General features: G+C 37.6%; 2 protein-coding genes across 2 annotated transcripts; both read left to right on the top strand.

Annotated features, from left to right (window-relative positions):
* Window positions 1-3,832: 3,832 nt before the first annotated feature.
* On the top strand, window positions 3,833-5,579 carry PLP9 (PATATIN-like protein 9). The gene is made up of 2 exons (XM_008237066.2): window positions 3,833-5,018; window positions 5,146-5,579. Exons 1-2 carry the CDS (start codon window positions 4,104-4,106, stop codon window positions 5,377-5,379), a joined length of 1,149 nt encoding a protein of 382 aa, XP_008235288.2. The 5' UTR covers window positions 3,833-4,103; the 3' UTR covers window positions 5,380-5,579.
* Window positions 5,580-14,148: 8,569 nt separating this feature from the next.
* LOC103334126 (ARM REPEAT PROTEIN INTERACTING WITH ABF2-like) lies at window positions 14,149-19,464 on the top strand. Its single transcript, XM_008237065.3, has 19 exons — window positions 14,149-14,507; window positions 14,641-14,801; window positions 15,195-15,361; window positions 15,448-15,568; window positions 15,653-15,727; window positions 15,827-15,921; window positions 16,071-16,146; window positions 16,252-16,359; window positions 16,774-16,902; window positions 17,009-17,077; window positions 17,227-17,286; window positions 17,411-17,534; window positions 17,780-17,919; window positions 18,176-18,239; window positions 18,370-18,449; window positions 18,609-18,673; window positions 18,781-18,898; window positions 18,986-19,110; window positions 19,197-19,464. The coding sequence occupies exons 1-19, from the start codon at window positions 14,249-14,251 to the stop codon at window positions 19,279-19,281; spliced, it is 2,121 nt and encodes a 706-aa protein (XP_008235287.2). The 5' UTR covers window positions 14,149-14,248; the 3' UTR covers window positions 19,282-19,464.
* Window positions 19,465-19,692: the final 228 nt, after the last annotated feature.

The following is a 19,692-nucleotide window of genomic DNA, read 5'->3' as shown; positions in this document are numbered from 1 at the left end:
CATGCCTGGCGACTTCTTCTACATTTCTAGTCTCCATGATCACTGCAAAGCCGGCCAGAAGCTTCACATCCAAGTTCACGCATCAAGTTCGACCCCGTCCCCGTCCCCGTCTCAGACTCCATCTTTATCGAGCCCATCACCGAGCCCGGTCCACTTGAGCCCGTCTCCTACCCCGGTCGCCTCAACCCACGTAATTTCAACCCCAAGTGCTTCACCAAGCCTGAGCCCAAATGGTTATCCAATGCCCAGCCCAAGTGGTTCACCAAGCTACAACACAAATAGATCTCCAAGTGCTATTACTAGGCCACCTCCAAACCCTAGCCCAAATGTGGGGCCCAATCCTCCAACTGTGAGGCCCAATCCCCCAACGGTGAGGCCCAATCCTCCCCCTTCGGTACCAATAGTGGTGTCCAATCCTCCTCCTTCCGGACCAACAGTGGTGTCCAATCCTCCTCCTTCCCCAAGGGGGTACCCCACCCAGACGTCGTAAAGCTGTGATTACAAAGAGCCAGGCTTCACCTTCCAATGGGTTACCTATTTTGCAGGTTTTAATGGCTGTGGCGGTCGTTGTCTACATTGCTTAAATTGAAGTTTATGAAGATGCTTTATTTCCATAGGGAGCCGAATTTAATTTTATTAAAATAATTAGCTGTTTTTGGGTTTTTTTTGTTAATATCAGGAACCATATGATTTCTTGGGAATAAATCATTTGTGTAATGTTTCACATATTAATAAATATTTCCGCACTTAATCCTAATAATAGTAAGTTTAAGTTTGTTTATCCTTTGATTTTATATATTTTTATTTATTTATTGGGTTTTCACATTTCACACGCAATGTAAAGGAGCCCATAAAAGTGGTCCTTTCCGAAAGCATATTATCTTCTTTTTTTAAGTATGATAGTCTAAACTAAAACTTTTATATTCTTGTGAAATGCATATAACATTTTTTGTTATCCTCAATCAATAACACAATAACACGTGAGAGGTGAAGGGTTTTCACACACACAACTATGATGTTGTGAAATTTGAATCGGAGAAATAAACTTAGCAAGCAAGCCTTCAAAACATCATCACATTATGATAAGGACTATCCCCTAAAACTTAACTGAGAAGTGAGTTTTAGGAATTATTAGTTGTTTTTGTGTTTTTTGTTAATATCAGGAACCATATGACTTCTTGGGTGTTTAGTACGTAATAAATCATTTGTGTAAGTTCAAGTTTTGTTTTGGGTTTTTACATTACACACGCAATGTAAAGGAGCCCATAAAAGTGGTCCTTTCCGAAAGCATATTTCTCTTTTTTTTTTAGTAGTATGATAGTCTAAATTAGAAGTTAAACTTTTATATTATAATCTTATACAACGGAGATATCATTTTTTGCTACATTCGACCAATAACACATAGAAGGATGGGGGGATTTCACACACACACACACACACCTAACTATGATCTCGTGGAGATTCGAACCAGAGAAACAAACTTAGCAAGCAAACCTTCAAAACATCATCACATTATGATAAGGACTACTAAAACTTAACTGAGAAGTGAGTTTTAGAATTTTCATGCCCGCAAAACAATGATTAGTTCTTCATTGTTGAGCCGTGGTCCATGACGCATTTTTAAAGTTTAAATCATTTCACTCGTGATGAAAGATGTGGAGTTTTGGGGCTTTTGGCAGTTGAATTAGAAAACTTACACATGTTCAAGCCAAAAAACAAAAAGATAAATTCTCAAACTTATTATAGTCTAAACTATTTTAATTAAATTACTCAAACTTATTATAAGGGAGGTTATCGAACTTGAATGCAAAGAAACGCTCATATTACCTTAGTTAACTGGTCTAACCACGTTTGTAGAAAACAATCTTTCTTCGAGTGATGTACACGAGGGAAAATCACTTTGATATGCTGGTCCTGTCTTATAAATGAAAGCAAAAGTAGAGATGGGCCTTCAATAGTAAGATATGGTGTTTTCGTATGTGTAGGTGTGATCCTGTCATGGATGCTCTGTGAGATGAGAGACAGACTCTGTATTTGGCAGGGATTGTTAAATGCGTAATTGGGGTTTAATTATGTTAATTAAGATATTGAGCAAGGTGTGATGTCTTAAAACAGATCATGAGATTTGTAGAAACTTTCTGTCGCATCTCATCAGTTAAGATTCAACCAACTAATATAAAGTGTACTGTGTATATAATAAACCTGCAATATAGATTTAATCAAGTGGGCAGCATCCAAAGTTTCTATCTAACATAATTAGCTTCTAATTAACCAAGTCTGCTTGTTGATGCTGGGCAATTAATATTTATCTTCCTTGACATTGAATCATTGATCTATAATATGACTGTATCATATGTAGAAGTTGTAAACCATTTCCTCTCCCCAAGCCTCTAATTATTGCGTGGTAATTGGCACCTACCTAAGCTCCTAACCTAGCTACTACCATTTGTCACTGCGACGATGGCTATGGTGTGTAGATGTGGAGGGCCTCTTCTCTGACTTCACTACAGCACCTAGTACCTGCCTTAGCCTATATAGTTAGCCTTGTGGCTAGCCAACCCATCACTTTTTGTTTCACAAGTAATATTCGAGTCATGCCGGTGATTGTGGACCTAGAGTCACCTACTTACGTATCAAGATATAAGGGATGGGGAGATCGAATGAAAACTCTACAAATAATAATGTCGGAATCCATCAACAAATTGGAGTCCACCAGATAAATTGAGTAAACTTCAAATATATAAATTGAAAATCAGATGAATAAATTGATAAATACAACGCCATGAGTTGGCTTAAATAGACAACAACAAAAACTCTAAAACCGTATGAAACATTAGGTTCTAGAATATTCATAAACTTAGCTAACAAGAAAATAATAAAAATCATAGCTAAAATCATATTAGGAAAATAATATCCTAATAGATAACTTATTATTCAAAATATAAAATTAAACATTAAATTAAATACAAATCTTGACAGAATCATAATTACTTCAAACTTCCTCAATCAATTCGAAAATCCCAACAATACGCCTTCCTTCTTTTCCTAGCGTCATAATTGACATTTAATTGAAACTTTCATCTCTTGCATGATTTCCTTCCATCTTTAAGCCACTTTATTTTAATTAATTTTTCACACCATAGTTGACCCATATTTATTCCTACATCACCTAAACGCTTATAGACAACTGATTTGCTCACCACTGATGTATATCAATATCTTTATTACCCTACCCCAATGGATGTTTTGTCATCTAGGATCTAACTAGTAAAGTTCAACTTAGTTAATGCACATCAGGTTAGTGACCCTCCTTCCTTCATTATCATTACTTTGCTTGGAGTAATGACGACATCCCGTGATTTGTTTATTATTTGGATCAATTAATTAAGGGCCTCGTAACATAGATTTTGGGCCATTTTGCTGGCAACACCAGTGGGGTTACTTCCATGGTGTTTCACCTTTATTTCCACTCTCCTTCCTCAATTGGTATATAATTTCTAAAAGAATCTAAACCATAATAGATTAATACAAAAAATAAAAACGCATAAATCCTTTTTTAAAAAAAATTGAGAAAAAAAGTGAGAGTAAATACCTATGGTTGACGAGCGGCAGCTAAGCCGGCTAACAAGCCGCCGAGGTTTGCGCTTCCCGTTACCCGAAATTAACACGCGCAATTGCACGTGCAAGGACACACCACACACGATTTTGTAAAAGCTAAAATTAAAAAATAATATTTTGACCCAAAAAAAAAAGATAATAAAAATAAAAACAGCAAAAAGCGACAAGAGCAAGGGCTCGCGTATATATAAACCAAGGTCCTTCCCAAATACGCCGTCCCACTCTCACTCCCAGTCCCCCCCACTCCCACTGATTTGTTATAACTCTCAACTACTCAAAACCACTTTGTTTTCGTGAGAGAGAAACAGAAACAGAGCGAGCGCATTCTTTCGCCATTAATGCCTCTCAGCAACAAAGCGTGAAACCTCTCATTCGCTTTTCCACGTTGCTCTTTTTTTTGCAAACATTCAAACAATCAGAACCTCTCTCTCTCTACAAGACTGTAACCATACATATTTTATATTGGCACAGTCGCTAACAGAGAGATGGAGCTAAGTAAGGTCACCTTAGAGATCTTCACGAAGCTTGAGCAGAAATGGCTCTCTCACTGCGAAACCACAAAGAAGACTCGGATTCTCAGCATTGATGGCGGCGGAACCACCGGCATTGTCTCTGGAGCAGCCTTGATCCACCTCGAGGATCAGATCCGCCTCAAGACCGGCGACTCTCACGCTCAAATCACCGATTTCTTCGACCTCATTGCCGGAACGGGTATCGGAGCCGTCCTCGCCGCCATGCTTGTCTCCGACAACGGCTCCGGCCGTCCTCTTTATACCGCTAGAGAAGCTGTGAACTCCATCGCCGGGAAAAACTCCGACTTGTTCAAGGTCAGGCTCGCTGGAGTTTTCCGCCGTCGCCGGAGATACTCAGGCAGCAGCATGGACAAGGCGTTGACCGAGTTGTTGACTAGGGAGGACGGCAAGGTCTTGACGCTCAAGGACACGTGTAAGCCTCTCCTGATTCCCTGCTACGACATGAAGAGCTCGGCCCCGTTCGTCTTCTCCCGAGCCGACGCCTCCGAGTCGCCGAGTTTCAACTTCGAGTTGTGGAAAGTCTGCCGCGCCACGTCAGCAACGCCAAGCGTCTTCAAGCCGTTCAGCCTGAGCTCCGAAGACGGAAAGACGTCGTGCTCGGCCGTGGACGGCGGTCTGGTGATGAACAATCCGACGGCGGCGGCTGTGACGCACGTGCTCAACAACAAGCGCGACTTCCCCTCCGTCAACGGTGTGGAGGACTTGCTGGTTTTGTCGTTAGGCAACGGCCCCTTAACCGGAGGTAAACCCCAAAGTAACGGCGAGTCGTCGGTCGTTGACATTGTGCTTGACGGAGTTTCCGAGACCATTGACCAAATGGTGGGGAACGCCTTCTGCTGGAACCGTACGGATTACGTGAGAATTCAGGTATATAAATTTATATACCGATTATTTTTCTTTTGTTTGATTGCAATTTGCAGAGAGAAAAAAAGTAAATATGGTGTTTGTTTTTGTGACGGAGTGATTCTAACGGCGTTTTATTATGTGCTTGCAGGCGTTCGGATTGGGCAGCGAAGGGGTTGTGGGCCCTAGATCGGAGGTGGAAGTGAAGGTGTTGAAGGAGAGAGGGGTGGAGTCGTTACCGTTTGGCGGGAAGCGGTTATTGACGGAGACAAACGGAGATAGAATCGAGGGTTTCGTGCAACGCCTCGTGGCTTGTGGAAGAAGCAGTCTGCCACCTAGTCCCCGCAAGGATTCTTCCGTTAGCCCTCTCTCTAACGGCCATTAGTTAGCGTTGGTCTTTCTTTTTGTAGTTTTTTTTGGAAATTGTAATTTTGTAAACCAAACTCAGGTTTTCACCGTAGCAAAGCTAGCAGCAGCTAAATAATAACCCCACCTGTTCAGTTCAGTTCCCTTTCGGACACGCAAACCTTGTGCATCTTTAATTATTAAACTAAACGGAGCAATTATGAATTTATTTTTCTTAAAGGACCACCGGAATATTGTGTCTGCTCTCTTGTACCCAATTTTAAATACTTTAAACTAAAGAAAAGGGATACCTAACTTCTAATGTCTGATGCTATCAATTTTCTGTTTTTTTTTTTGTTTTTTTAATATCACGAGTGTCTTCACACTCAAAGAGTGAGATTAGTTTATGCTCGGAGTTCGGCCTGCTTCTGGCCACAAAGTGCTTATAAAGTGTTTCGAACTCCTGTCATTAAAGCACTAGGTAACTCGCCAACTGAATATGACAATTTGCCAACTACACCACACATTGTTGTTTTTGTTTTAGTAAATTAATTTTGTGCCATTTTTATGTTATCCATTTTCTTAAACTTCTCAAACTACATATTTGAGGCATTATTGTTTTTATTACCACACGCCTTTGTGTGGCCTTTCTGTACTTCAGCTTTATGCCTTTTCCCCAAATTATTCGACTGTCAGGCTAGACCTCTATTCTGTAGTTTTCTTTTTTCAAAGCTAAATACAAATATAAATGATCACAAGAATCTGCCAAGGGATGAATAATGTTGAACAAAATCTTGCCTGGTTGTGTACCCGAAACACCCAAAAATTACTCAATAGGATGACCTATATTGACCATATTTCAAGGACCATCAATGAAGGAGATAATAAGAAGCATGTTCGCCTTCCTATTATATCTTCTTTTAAATATGCAAGTAGATTAATGTTAGACAAGGCTGGTCCTGAGTTTTCAAAGGTCCAGGGTGAAAATCTAAAGTGTGCTCTACACACATTAATCACTAATACTAGTATACTTTTTGTTTTATCAACTAAGCATTGGGTTTTTTGAGAAAGTATTTATTTGAAAATATTTTTAGACTTTGAGCAATGTCTTCCATATTCCTAAATAATGAAAACAAATGTCCAATTATGGATACCATACTAGTGAGTCAAAGAATTTCAAGAATGCAAGTCAAGCCAATATCAACGAATTTCTTTTAAAACTCTCGTCATGGATCCTTTGTGCCAAAATTTCATATTGATCTCAATATCCTATTCATAAAAATTATGGAAAAATATTAAATCAATTTATAATAATATAATATAACACTTATTATAATATAAAAATTTGGGGCCCCCTTGAATAATGGGCCTAGGGCAGTCGCACTGACTGCCCCTGAGCAAGGCCGGGACTTATGTTAGAGTCAATCATGCGTGCAGTCATGACCGTTCATGTATGTGAAATTCATAATGCATCAGCAGTCGTCTTGATTTATGCATGAATTACGGTACTTAGTTGTACTTTGGAAAGAGCCAACTATAGAGAGTAACCAAGGCAAATCCCTTTTGCATATTTTCGGCTACCAACAGAAACATGCAGTGAGGTAGGAGGCAAAGAAAAAGGAATCAAATCCAGTTAGTAGGTGAGAAAAAAGATGTACACTCTGTAACAAACACACCTTTCCTACTTCATCTTGTAAAATTTGAATGCCCACCCAAAAAGAGTAACAAAACAACCGACTTTCGATCACTTTCATTAATTTTGATATTTTGGCTCTCAATTTTACCCCATCCTAGTCTGAATTATCTTCCCCTATTCCTTTTGGTAGGGAAATTAATTTGGTGTCATTTTCTTCTCTGTTTTCCTTTGTGGCTCTTTGCTCAGTCGCAGAGTAGCTGCTGCATTATTATTATAGTTGGAATATAGTTCCCAGTTTCTTACTGGGTTTTAATATGACAATAATGTCAATAAATAAGACAAGATTTACTGCTTAAAAAAGGAGTGCGATTGTGACTGTAGAGTAGGGTTTCAAGCCAAGCTGTGTTGATGTGGACTCCGTGGACATCATCACATTGATAGAAGAAGAAAACTAGAATCCTATGGGTTTCAGTCCAGTGTGCTTTCCAATTCCAGCGGCTTTCACAGCAACACGGTTTACAGGAATGTGAGGTTGGCCGTTGAGGGAGGGAGGAAGGGGGGGACCTCAGCTAATTTTACACTGGATTTGTATGGCTAAATAACACCAACAACCACGTTATTATTATTATTATTTTCTTCCATGTATTTATTCTTTATATAAGAATTTGCACGTTTTCAGTATGTCTCTTTCTCGAAAAAAACTTCTCTATTCTCGTTTCATTGCGCCTCACTCTTTTATCTGTATCCGGAAATGGAGAAGTTTCTTTCATTACTTGGCTCAAACTTTTACCATTGTACAATTTGTACAACTTTGCAACTTATGTAAATTGAGCTGTTCATGGCCAAATACTTGGATTTTAGTAATATATTGGATATTATTTTCATACTATTGTTTTCTGCTGATTTGTGTCACATGAGACGGGCTGATTTTCCTCTGCTAATTATTACATATAATATATATTCTGAATCTGAAATGTGAAAGATAGTGAGAGCAATACAATTCATATAATAATAATAATTATTTTTCGCTGGCGGCTTGAAATTGGCTAATGTGGGCGGCTCTGAAACAACCTGAAGCCGACAAGTTTGGGAAGTGAGTCCAATCTCAGGGGCCTTTTGGGCCACCATAATTAAATAAAAAAATCCCTCTTGTTTAACTCATTGCTTAAGATTATTTTGTTTCATGTGTACCAAACAAGTTGAAGAATCTACAGGACGTGGCTCAATGCTCTTTCTTTCCTGGTACGATATACATAAAGAATCAAATTGAAAAAGCAAGTAGATTCATTAACAATATTTATAATCTTAATCCTCTCGCAAGTTGCAACTCACATGGTTGTAGGGTGACCCATATAATTAATTAATCATCCTCTTAATCATGGAACCAGGATTAATATATCTAGCAGATAAATATAAAAGGGATATTACTTGTCTCCTTACCGGTAAAGAGATACTCTTCTTTCTTACGAATCGCAGTTTGACATATATGCAAAAATAATTCATGAAAGAAAAACTTCAACACGCATAGCACACTGCTATGGGGAAGATTATAAGAACTCATACTTATCTGGTAAAGAGGGAAGTATTTTCCATACTTCAGCCACTCTGGGTTTTTAAAGATAGATTCTGCTTTTTTTCTTTCACTTTTGATAGTGGTCAATTAGAAATCATAAATTGTGTTGTAGGATCTTCTTTTTACTGATATGAGTTACTGGTTTCATATCAATGCTTTTTTAAAATCTAATTGAGAGTGCTTTGTTTTCCTCTTTTGGTAAAGCAGATTCTAAGCTTTACATATTTAATATATGTTTCCTTTATCCCTTCATATAATTTAAGTGGGGAAAGTGGGTGGTTGTTGTTGGCTATCTATAAATTCATAACCTATTTCCCTTCATAAAATTTCATACAAAGAAATTAGAGAGTGTGTGTGTTGGTTTGGCCACATAAATACACTTACTCAAAAAGCATTGGAATAATAAAGAGAGTGAACTTAACTGCTCAAGTTTGGTCTGGTGGGCAATCTTATTCAATACAATGATCATGTAATCTTAGTGAATAACCCACTTGATTAAGACCTAAGCTACTCATAAAGAGGGAAAGATTTTTACTTTTTAGTGAATAACCAATTTGATTAAGACCCAAGTTATACTTTTAAGAATCATATCCATTTCCATCATAACAAGCACTGAGAGAGACCCCCTCCTTTACTCAAAGGACTTGTAGTTAAGTTGTTAACATCAGTTACCTCTACAAGCGAAGTTATTTATGTTTGAATCCCTTTCGCCAATATTGTTTGTGTCGAAATATTAACCCATTAAGAAAGATCATTAGATATTAGTGATTATTATTACCTTTCTGTCAAAGTACCAGATGATATGTGTTTATGCATGAGGAATTGAAGGTGAGGCTCAGGGCTCCACCTACAACATTAACATCTCTGTAGAGCTTTTCCTGCGACTGTCTGATCAATTTTAACTAGCCTGTGCAGAATGACACCTAAATAAATAAGACAAATCCTTTTCTTCTGACCTTCTCCTTTAAAATTTTGAGCAACCCCTGCCATTAAATTTTTGAAAAAAAAAAACTGGGAAAAAATATCTCATAAATTAAATGTAATAAATATTTGTTTTGTTAGAGAGCGACTCAAGATAAATCTTCCCATACCATTACTGCAACTATCCATTTTGATTGCTTCAATGAGCTAATTTCAATTTTATAATTATTCAGCGGGGCCAGATTTAATGTAAATTGTCTTGTTCTTGTTCTTGTTGTTAATTATTATTGTTCTTGTTGTTTCTTGTGAAAAAGTACATGAAAACGCGTATGCTCTTGGCCTTGGGTGGTAAAAACCCTGTTCAAAACGGAAGGACATTAGATTAGTTCAACGAAATCAATTCAGTCATGAACCAGCCCAGATTCATCGCAGCTGGGCCCTGCTTGGTTCAATTCATTTACCTCTATAATAACACGTTTATGCAAACTTTATTGGTGCAATTTTATTCATGCCCATACGCTGGTGTCGCTCTCGGTTTGTTAGGCATTTCCTGTGGCACCTCACTTAAATATTATTGGAATTGGGTGGTTGTTTCTTTCTTGCATGTTGATATTTTGAGCTCCCATATGCATTGAATATTATCTGTATCATATTGAATTTTCTTGTTGCTTTATCGTTCTTAGTATTCAAGAAAAACTTGAGTGGGATGGGAGTGCATGGATGCAAAAAATTTGATCGGATGACTATTAAAGACCCTCTTATCCTGGTTACAATTTCTTTTGAAAATATGAGCGTAAAGTCTTAAATGAGTGAGTTCTCAACTCAATATATGTCAAGTCCGCTGCCGACAATCTTTTTTTGTGAGTAATTTATAAAAATTGAAAAAGGTTCTGGAATAGAGTTGCCTCTCCTCCTCCTAAACTTTTGTTCATAAAAAGAAAAAGAAAAAAAAAACTCAATATATATTAGCAAAATATAAGACCAAAAACAAAAAAGAAGGGAAAGTGACTAGCATGCAGGATCAGAGCAGCTAGGTCTCTGTGATTAGGCCCAGACCATATCGGACGGTGCCCATTCCTCCATGTTTTCCAGTCCAGATCTCATGTACACGTGTGCATCTTTCTCTCTGGAACCCTCGGTACTATTCAATCAAAAGCATATAGATTGCGATAAGATATTGTCTGCTTGGTTTTTACGTGATTATATAAGCTCCCCCACTCATTTCAGTATTTTTGTCTTCTTCTTCTTCTTCTTCTTCCGTCTACAGTATCACGTACGACGAAGCAGCCTTGTCGTTGTCTTTACATTTACTTATTCGTCTTTCCACAGATCGTAGCACTGCAATCCCTCTGCTTCATAATCAATTCCTTTCTGAATTTGCATGCATGCATGCGTATGGGACGGAAGTACATGTCGTACACCACACCACATTTCAAGCCACAAACCAATTCAATCCTCATTTTGATGATCAAAGTAGTCGGTCGTTGATTTTTGTGGAGTTCGAGTTTATAAATGGCATTATCGGCAGTATAGAAAAAAAAATACTTACCTCCTTACATTTAACATCTGTATAAATTTGTCATTTTACAATTTTAACGGATTATTTTTTCATATGTACGTCACACTGTGATTAATCTGTAAGGAAAAATGAGTAGTTTCAATATATATAAGGGTCAAATTTTTTCTTCACACCAGGTATGAATAATGAATATATATAATATTTTAGCATAGGGTTTGTAGTAAAATGAGTGAATATATATCAAACCACTTGACATAGTAGAGCCAAAGTACTTGTCATCCAAATTCGAGAGGAAGTGATTGATGGGTACATGGATGGGGTATATTTCCAGCCTTTATACTATATATGTTGGAATCTCTTACTGCAAGTCGCAACTAAAATCCAGAAAAATGTTTGATTGATAAATAGTAAGTTTTATGCTAGACGGGGCGGTCTTGACATGGTGTAAGTAACGATTGATTTATATATATACTCCACCATGTAGTACATTGACACAAAAATGTATTTGGTGGAGCTTGTTACCCGAACACACTAACATTTAACTTTATAAAATGAAAATATTAAAAAATGTATGAATTTAATTTATAATCGTTAAATCTCACGACCGCCCTAGTGGGTGACATATTAAAATTATAGCATTTTTATACATAAACCAAATTAAAATTTGCAGAATCAGTTGTCACGAGAGATTCCACAAGACAGAGAGAAATACAAGACCCCACCGCCACAGATAAAAAGTGAAAACCCCACGTTTAATTTGCTTCCATTTCCTCCCATTTCTTTCTTTTGTGCTGTCTGTGTTTATGCAGAGATTCATATGTATCCATCCATGCAATGCAATGGTCTACTTGCTCTGATGAATTCCATGTCTGGACATCTTTGGGTTTGTGGCTTCAGCTTTCATCGTAAGGTGGACATGTGGCTCACATGCATGCGACGGTCCGTGCTTGACCACCACAATACTCAAATGTGCGCCTCCCTGTGCACATATTTTAATGGTGCAACTTTTCAAAAGTTCCAACAACTAATTTCTTGAGTCAAACCATTGACGTTGAAGTCATTAATTATATGACTAATTACTTTAGATTTAATCCTACGTACTCATGATCGAATCTACTGTGGGACTCTGAAAAAATATCTTCTTTGGATTTCAAGGACAGATTCTTAATTACATGCAATGCAGCTTAATCAAGGACTAATTAAAAGTTAATTTCACCTAAACGATCTTTGGATCAGCTTCTCAAAGTAACAACATAAGGATGTGATTGGTTGGATTGGAGATGGATAGAGATCTCCCAACTACTACTGCAAGTGCAGTGCAGGGTACAGCTAGCACTGGCTAGTACTATATAGTACTGTCCTGTCCGATTGTATTTGAATTTACCAAGGGCCCCTACAATTAAGTTGGATTGTTACTCAACAGTACATGCCCTCACATGGCAACCAGCAATGCGTGAAGTAATAACAGTTGTTCATGGATCGCATGGCTTGGACCTCCTTGACTCTTCAAAGTCTGAGGATGAAGGGTACTACACCAGGTACATACGGTGTAAGTTATTATGTTTTTAAGTTGCGTGTAACGTGCGTGATTAAAAATTGGTCTTTCGGATACTAATGCAGAGAAAATTGTTAATAATTAGTATTGTTAGAGGACGAACGTGTGTGGCCCCTTTTTCTACCCATACGGTGTAGATGAGAATGAGGTTGACTTGTTCGTCATTTATGTGTTGGCGAATGGAGACGACAAAACTCTTGAGTCTTGCGTTGTGCAAATATATTATGGAGTAAAAAATTTAAAAAAATATATTATGGGAATGGCCGGTTGTGAGCCTGTGACTGTGAGGGAATCTGAGGAGTTGAAGGAGAGAGCTGATGGTGATGTTTATCATCGTGTACTCTCTCTTGGGAACCACACGGGAAGTTTCATCACTCCTTGTTTAGTGAGTGAGTGTGAGAGTTTGGTGCTCCGCCGACAGCCCCACTCCACTCTTGACTGGAACAACATCTCTTATTACTGCCACTACAAGATTGCGTCCTCTAGTATTACTATAATGCACATACAACTTGCGAAGCAAATGCAAACTCTGTTTTTTAGTGATGAATATTTTCTCTCTCTTCAAATCTCACCTTCAACACTCTTCTATCATTATTCTATCCTAACCAAAACCTTCGTCCATATTCATTCCTAATTTTGTGCTCTTTCTACAAGTAGTTACATCTCCTTACATGTAAATCAGAATATATGGTAACTCTAATGCGAGTTTGCATGGTGTATGTTCCTAAGGTATGCAAAGCTCAATCGAAATATTATCAGAGTGGAGAAACGATCGATTATAGGAGAAGGAATAGGAAAATCAACACTGATATTATCCTATTAATATAAGAGAAGACAAAGCAATCGATACCAATATAATAAACTTACATTAATAAAATAATATTTATTACGGGACCCAACTTTCTTTATTTTGTACTGAAAGACAAATGAAAAATGAATATTAAACCGATATCATTACTAAGTTACAACAACATATTAATGTAAATTAATATTTAATGTGGGTTCCTATGAGGTTGCTCACTTTGCTCATGCCAAACACGTCCATGATAAAAACCCTAATATGATATATACAACCATTTAAGGACGATTGATTAAGAAACTTGTAGCTTAAGGGATTAAAACTATGCACTTGAAGTTCTATGTTCGATTATTCCTCCGTAACTTATTCTTTGTATAAATAAATTAAAAAAATCAAACAATTTCATCTAATAGAACATTTGTGTAGCGCCACCAGGCATTTATTACAAATCAAAATTTGGAGATGGTGCATAAGAAAATTTATAACAAAATATCTAAATTATGCTAAGGTGTTAATAGAAGCCCTCAAAGGAATAAATGGGCTAGAATGGGACCCAATAAAAAAAAAGGCAGCCCATTTAATCCTAGGATAAAAAAGAAAGAAAGGTAGCCCAATTTGTTTAATTTATAACGAATGCCCAAGGTAATTAAAAGGCCTGGCCCAATCTAAAAACAATCAAAACCATACATAAATGATAAATTCACGATGGCGGGAGCGCGCCTTTTGTTGACGAATCTCAAACCTTATTTGGGCGGGAGCTCAAATTTACTTGTCAGATATAAATATCGTCACACCCACATTTCACCGCACACTTTACTCTTTTAGCGCAAATAAATTCCAAAAACCACATTCTATTACACCCCCCCCACCCCCGGCGTCGCCCAATTTACCTTCTCTGCATCATCCATGGATCACTCTCAGAAGCGAACCGTCACCACCAGACGAGGCTTGAAGCGGAAGCTCGAAGAAGAATTCAGAGAAGATGGGCCTGAAAATGAACCCGATCTCAAGGTCCCGGCCGTCGAGCCCGGAGACGTTTGCGAAGATCTGGAAAGTATGATTCGCCGCCGAGTCCAAACTCTCCAGTCCACCTTCTCTTCCTCCGAAGCAGATCGCCTCGCCGCCAAGACTGCCAGTCGTGCCATCGCTTTAGTCGCCAAGAATGGTAGCGTGTTTATTATTTTCTCCACGGCTGTTCTTGTGGTTTTATGGTTCTTTATCTTTGATCGAAACGAAAGCGTGTGAGATTTTTGGGGTTTAGGGTTTTTAATTTTGGTCATTTGGTAATTTGCTTGCAGAGGAACATGTGAACCTCGTAGTAGAATGTGGAGCAGTTCCGGCCCTGGTTAAGCATCTACAGGCTCCGCCTCCGGAGAGAGGAGGCGATAACAGTCCGATTCCGTACACGCATGAGGTCGAGAAAGACAGTGCCTTTGCGCTCGGGCTTATTGCCGTTAAGGTAATTTAACACTGTATATTCTCTCTGGCGGTGCTTGCTTTATCATTTCGAAGTTTATCTTAGAGTAGAGGAAACAAGGGTGTTTTACCTGTTTTTGTATCAATTTGTACTATGTGCAATCAATATTTTAGGGTCCTGTAAATCTTATGAGGGTTTTAATCATCTAGGGCATTAATATTATGCAATTCTGAAACACTAACTTGTGGTTCTTCCTCTTGTTTCTCTTCTTTCAATAATTGAGATATTGGCATCGATAAAACATGCCCTTCAGTTCATTATAGATGGTTGATCTCTTTGTAGGTAGCTGTTTCTCGTTTTGATTTCAAAGGATCTGTTTGATCACTTATTGTTTTCTAATTGATTGATCTTTTTCTATGTCTTCATGTTATAAAGCCGGAGCATCAGCAACTCATAGTTGATGCTGGAGCTTTGCCGCATCTTGTTGATCTGTTAAAAAGGCACAAGAGGGACTCAGCACCAGCTGATGGTGTTATTAGGAGAGCTGCTAATGCAATCGCTAACATTGCTCATGAAAATAGCAGCATCAAGACCCGTGTCAGGTCTGTTTATTTCTACTTTACTGATTCTCATATTAAATAAATATCAAGTTTTATTCCTCCTTATAAGTTATATCTTTGAAATTCAGGATTGAAGGTGGAATCCCTCCTCTTGTTGAGCTACTTAACTTCTTTAACACAAAGGTACAGATATCTGCTGCGGGCGCCCTGCGGACCCTTGCATTTAAAAATGATGAAAACAAAAATCAGGTACCTAAGTTTTCCCTGTGATACGGTATATGATTGATTTAGGCATCTCTAGTCTGCTAGCTAATTTGAATTGCAAAATTCCAGATTGTAGAGTGCAATGCTCTGCCTACCCTGGTGCTAATGCTTCGATCTGAGGATGCAGCTATGACGTTTGAAGCGGTGAGCTCTGAGTTATATTTGATATTTCCTGTCTCATGTCTTGAGAGTTCTAACACCACCCTTCTGTAAGCATATGCTAAACTTTGTGGGGTTTATCAGGTTGGAGTAATTGGTAATCTTGTCCACTCATCCCCAAGCATCAAGAAACTAGTTCTTCTTGCTGGTGCTTTACAACCTGTTATTGGATTACTCAGGTAATTCTGAACTTTACAATTGGTTGATATTGTAGCATTTTCAATTTTCCTGGATAATCATATTGTTGCTGTTGTTGTCGTTGTAATCTGAAGAATATGTTCTAGTTTTCAAACAATTATATGTTCTTTTTTCATTACTTTATTGACAGTTCCATCTGTACGGAGAGTCAAAGAGAAGCTGCTTTATTACTTGGTCAGTTTGCTGCAGCTGATTCAGATTGCAAGGTGGAATAGGAAACCATTTTGGTTAAATCCTACCTGTTTCATGCCCATCCTCTTTTCATATGATACAGAATTTTTTTTAATGTTATGAAGATCTGGTTCATGCAGGCACATATAGTTCAGAGGGGTGCTTTAAAACCATTAATTGAGATGCTTAAATCACCTGATGCGCAGGTTAGGGAGATGTCAGCTTTTGCTCTTGGGAGGTTGGCACAGGTTATTATTTCTCTGATTCGTCATCTTTTTTTCTTATTTTTTTATTTTTTTAATGCATATATGTAGAAATAGCATAAGAGGACAGTTGTAAGTATCATATTGGTGACTGGTTGTTATACTGTCCTGGAAGTCATTTTTACTTTTGTTTTTGTTCCTATATTTGATAGAAATCCTTATTAAGTTATGGTGCTTTCAGCTTATTGTACTTATAGAATAAGGAAAGCTTGCAGTATACATGGGCATGTCTCCTTGTAATGCAAGTTGAATATTTTGGTATTAATGCTACATCTCTTGTTGGGTGTACTGTCATGTAGCTACTGCCAACTTTGCTCGCTTTTGTGATCATAATCTTTTGCTGTTATATATTCAAAGGAATTTACAGCTTACTAGATTCCTAAATGATTCTTACATTAGGACACACATAACCAAGCTGGCATTGCTCATAATGGTGGTATAGTGCCTCTTCTCAAGCTTCTTAATTCAAAAAATGGATCTCTACAACACAATGCTGCATTTTCTCTGTATGGTCTTGCAGATAATGAGGTACAGTTTTCTGTTCCCTGTTTAAGTTCGGTTTGTAATGCAGTTGTCCTTTACTCGTCATTTATTCTTGTATAACAGTGAGACTAATTGGAGATTTCTTGTGTAGGATAATGTTGCAGCTTTAATTAAGCTTGGAGGTGTTCAGAAACTCCAAGATGGAGAATTTGTTGCTCAAGTAATTTTTTCCTGTTTTCTTTGAACCTTCATATGGTTGTTTGTCTATTGATTTTAAGTTGGTCTTTATGGATCATGAATTGTTATACCCCTTATCTATTTCATCATAGTTTTTTGGCCTTATTGTATTGTAATATTTCATTCGTGCAGCAAACTAAGGATTGTGTGGCAAAGACATTGAAAAGATTAGAGGAGAAGATTTGTGGACAAGTGAGTTTTGTCACTTTGGACAGTCTTTTTCTTTTGGCTGTCCAGTGATTGCATCTTGTGCTGATTTCACTTGATATGCTCAATGTAGATTGTTCCAAATTCCTTAACAGCTTTTTCTTCACAGGTTCTAAATAATCTACTATATCTGATGCGGGCTGCAGAGAAGCCTGTTCAAAAACGAGTGGCTTTGGCTCTTGCTCATCTTTGTAACCCTGGTGATCAGGAAACCATTTTTATTGATAACAAAGGTTGGAATTTTATCCAGTATTAACAGCCAGATAGAGCATAGTAGCATAAAACATCAAAAGCTTATCATGTGTGCATGCTAGCATGCTTGGTTCAGTGTGGGCTGCTTAAAACTGTAAACCGAAGTGCCTTAAAATACAAAACTTAGTCTCGCAAAAAACCTGGTTTATTTGCCTTGATGATATTGCTAATTTCACCACATATGGTTCCAAGAATTTGAGTTTTTCTGCAAATTTGTTTCTTGCAGGATTAGAGTTGCTTTTAGGGCTTCTCGAATCTCCAAGCCTGAAGGAGAAACAAGATGGTTCTTTGGCCTTGTACAAAGTGGCTACAAAAGCCACTTCACTCTCCCATTTGGATCCAGCTCCTTCATCACCCACCCAACAGGTTTTTAATTTTGTGTCCAATCAGTTCACTTTAAGTTTGCTAGGGCTGCAATATAATCTGGAACACATGTATTTTATTTTTAGTGGATATTAGTCTATTGAACTCATATTTACAAGACTCCCTGCTGGCCTTGAATCAAGATTTACCGATTGCTATACTAGGGTTAGTTTTCTAAAATACTTGTATGGGGTTGGTGAGTGATACTTTGTTCGCATGGATAATCAGTTCTGATATGTTTGACATGATCTATTTGCAGGTGTATTTAGGTGAAAAATACGTAAACAATCCTACACTTTCTGACATCACATTCTTAGTTGAAGGTGGGGATTATTCTTTTGCATGCCCTTTTCTATAGTTCAGTCACTTAATACTTTAATTGATATTTTTATGTTACTGATATTTTTATGTTACTGTACTGTAATAAATTCGTATGCTTTATAATATTATCAGGTAAACGGTTCTATGCCCACAGAATTTGTCTGCTTGCTTCTTCTGATGCATTCCGTGCCATGTTTGACGGTGGTTACAGGGTAAGAATTATCAGCCTTTTCCACTGATTGATGATCTTCTGATTCCAATCCTCTCCTCCTGTTTTTCTTTTCTCAACAGTGATACTAAAAATGTGACGGGAAATCAATTCCTTTAACGGATGAATTATTTTCTGAACATATTGAAACAATGTATTGCAGGAGAGAGATGCTAAGGATGTAGAGATTCCAAATATTAGATGGGACGTTTTTGAATTGATGATGAGGTAGGTAGTTCTGCCTCCCTTTTGGCTAAGAACTTATGAGTAAATTGCTAAATAATGCACCCCAGTTTCATCCCTAATAGTTATAATGCTCCTCTGTCTGTTGCTAGATTCATATACACAGGATCTGTAGATGTCAATTTGGATATTGCTCAGGATCTCCTCAGAGCTGCTGATCAGTATCTTTTGGAGGGTCTCAAGCGCCTCTGCGAGCATGCCATTGCTCAGGTGGGTGACCTATTAAAGTTGTTTGATGGTATTACCCTTGTTTTCGGTTTGGTTTTAGTCTGATTGCTTTTTATTTTCTTTCTCAAGAACATCTACGTCGAAAATGTTTCACTCATGTTTGAGTTATCAGAGGCCTTCAATGCCATGTCATTAAGGCAAGCATGCATTCTGTTCATCTTGGAGCAGTTTGACAAATTGATTACCAAACCATGGTAAGTAGTGCATCTCTTTCTCTTGATCTAGTTGAATCTGTGTCCAGCATTATAGTGACTTGAAATGTTGTGATGAATATATTCAGGTATCCCGGACTGATAAATCGTATTGTACCAGAGATCCGCAGATTTTTTACTAATGCACTTACAATGCCTATCCAGGCAACCTAGCAGCAGGCTTAGATAGATGCATAGCTTAACCCTAGTTTTTTTTGTTTTGGTTATATCAAGATTGAAGAGCAAAAATGTATAGAAAGTTGTAGCTCATTTTGTCAATGTTGATACTACAGAAGTAACTTCTGCTTAGTCTAATTCTTTTTTTGTGATTATGTAATGCAAAGTGCGCATAAGTTTTAGCAGTATGTTTCATCATTAATTTTCTGTATTGATCCTCGGATTCCGATTCTTGAAAATGTTTAGTGAGCTGAATATCTGTCCCACGGCCATAAGATAAAAAATACAGAAGAAAAAAAAGTGCTTTGCTAGCTCTAATTGTATTTTTTTTAAAAATTAACATTGAAGAAATTGTTCATGATATTTGAGTTTAGATTTTTTTTTTCAAGGAATGAATCATAATTAACA

This window comes from Prunus mume, linkage group LG6 (genome assembly GCF_029339155.1).
Source record: "Prunus mume cultivar Tortuosa linkage group LG6, ASM2933915v1, whole genome shotgun sequence".
Taxonomy (NCBI): domain Eukaryota; kingdom Viridiplantae; phylum Streptophyta; class Magnoliopsida; order Rosales; family Rosaceae; genus Prunus; species Prunus mume.
This window is presented reverse-complemented; position numbering and strand designations above follow the sequence as displayed.

Coding starts and splice junctions, on each gene's coding strand:
- PLP9 (XM_008237066.2), top strand. CDS start 4,104: ATGGAGCTAAGTAAGGTCACCTTAGAGATCTTCACGAAGCTTGAGCAG. Junction 5,019..5,145: donor CGGATTACGTGAGAATTCAG/GTATATAAATTT, acceptor ATGTGCTTGCAG/GCGTTCGGATTGGGCAGCGA.
- LOC103334126 (XM_008237065.3), top strand. CDS start 14,249: ATGGATCACTCTCAGAAGCGAACCGTCACCACCAGACGAGGCTTGAAG. Junction 18,899..18,985: donor GCGAGCATGCCATTGCTCAG/GTGGGTGACCTA, acceptor TTCTTTCTCAAG/AACATCTACGTCGAAAATGT. Junction 19,111..19,196: donor AAATTGATTACCAAACCATG/GTAAGTAGTGCA, acceptor GAATATATTCAG/GTATCCCGGACTGATAAATC.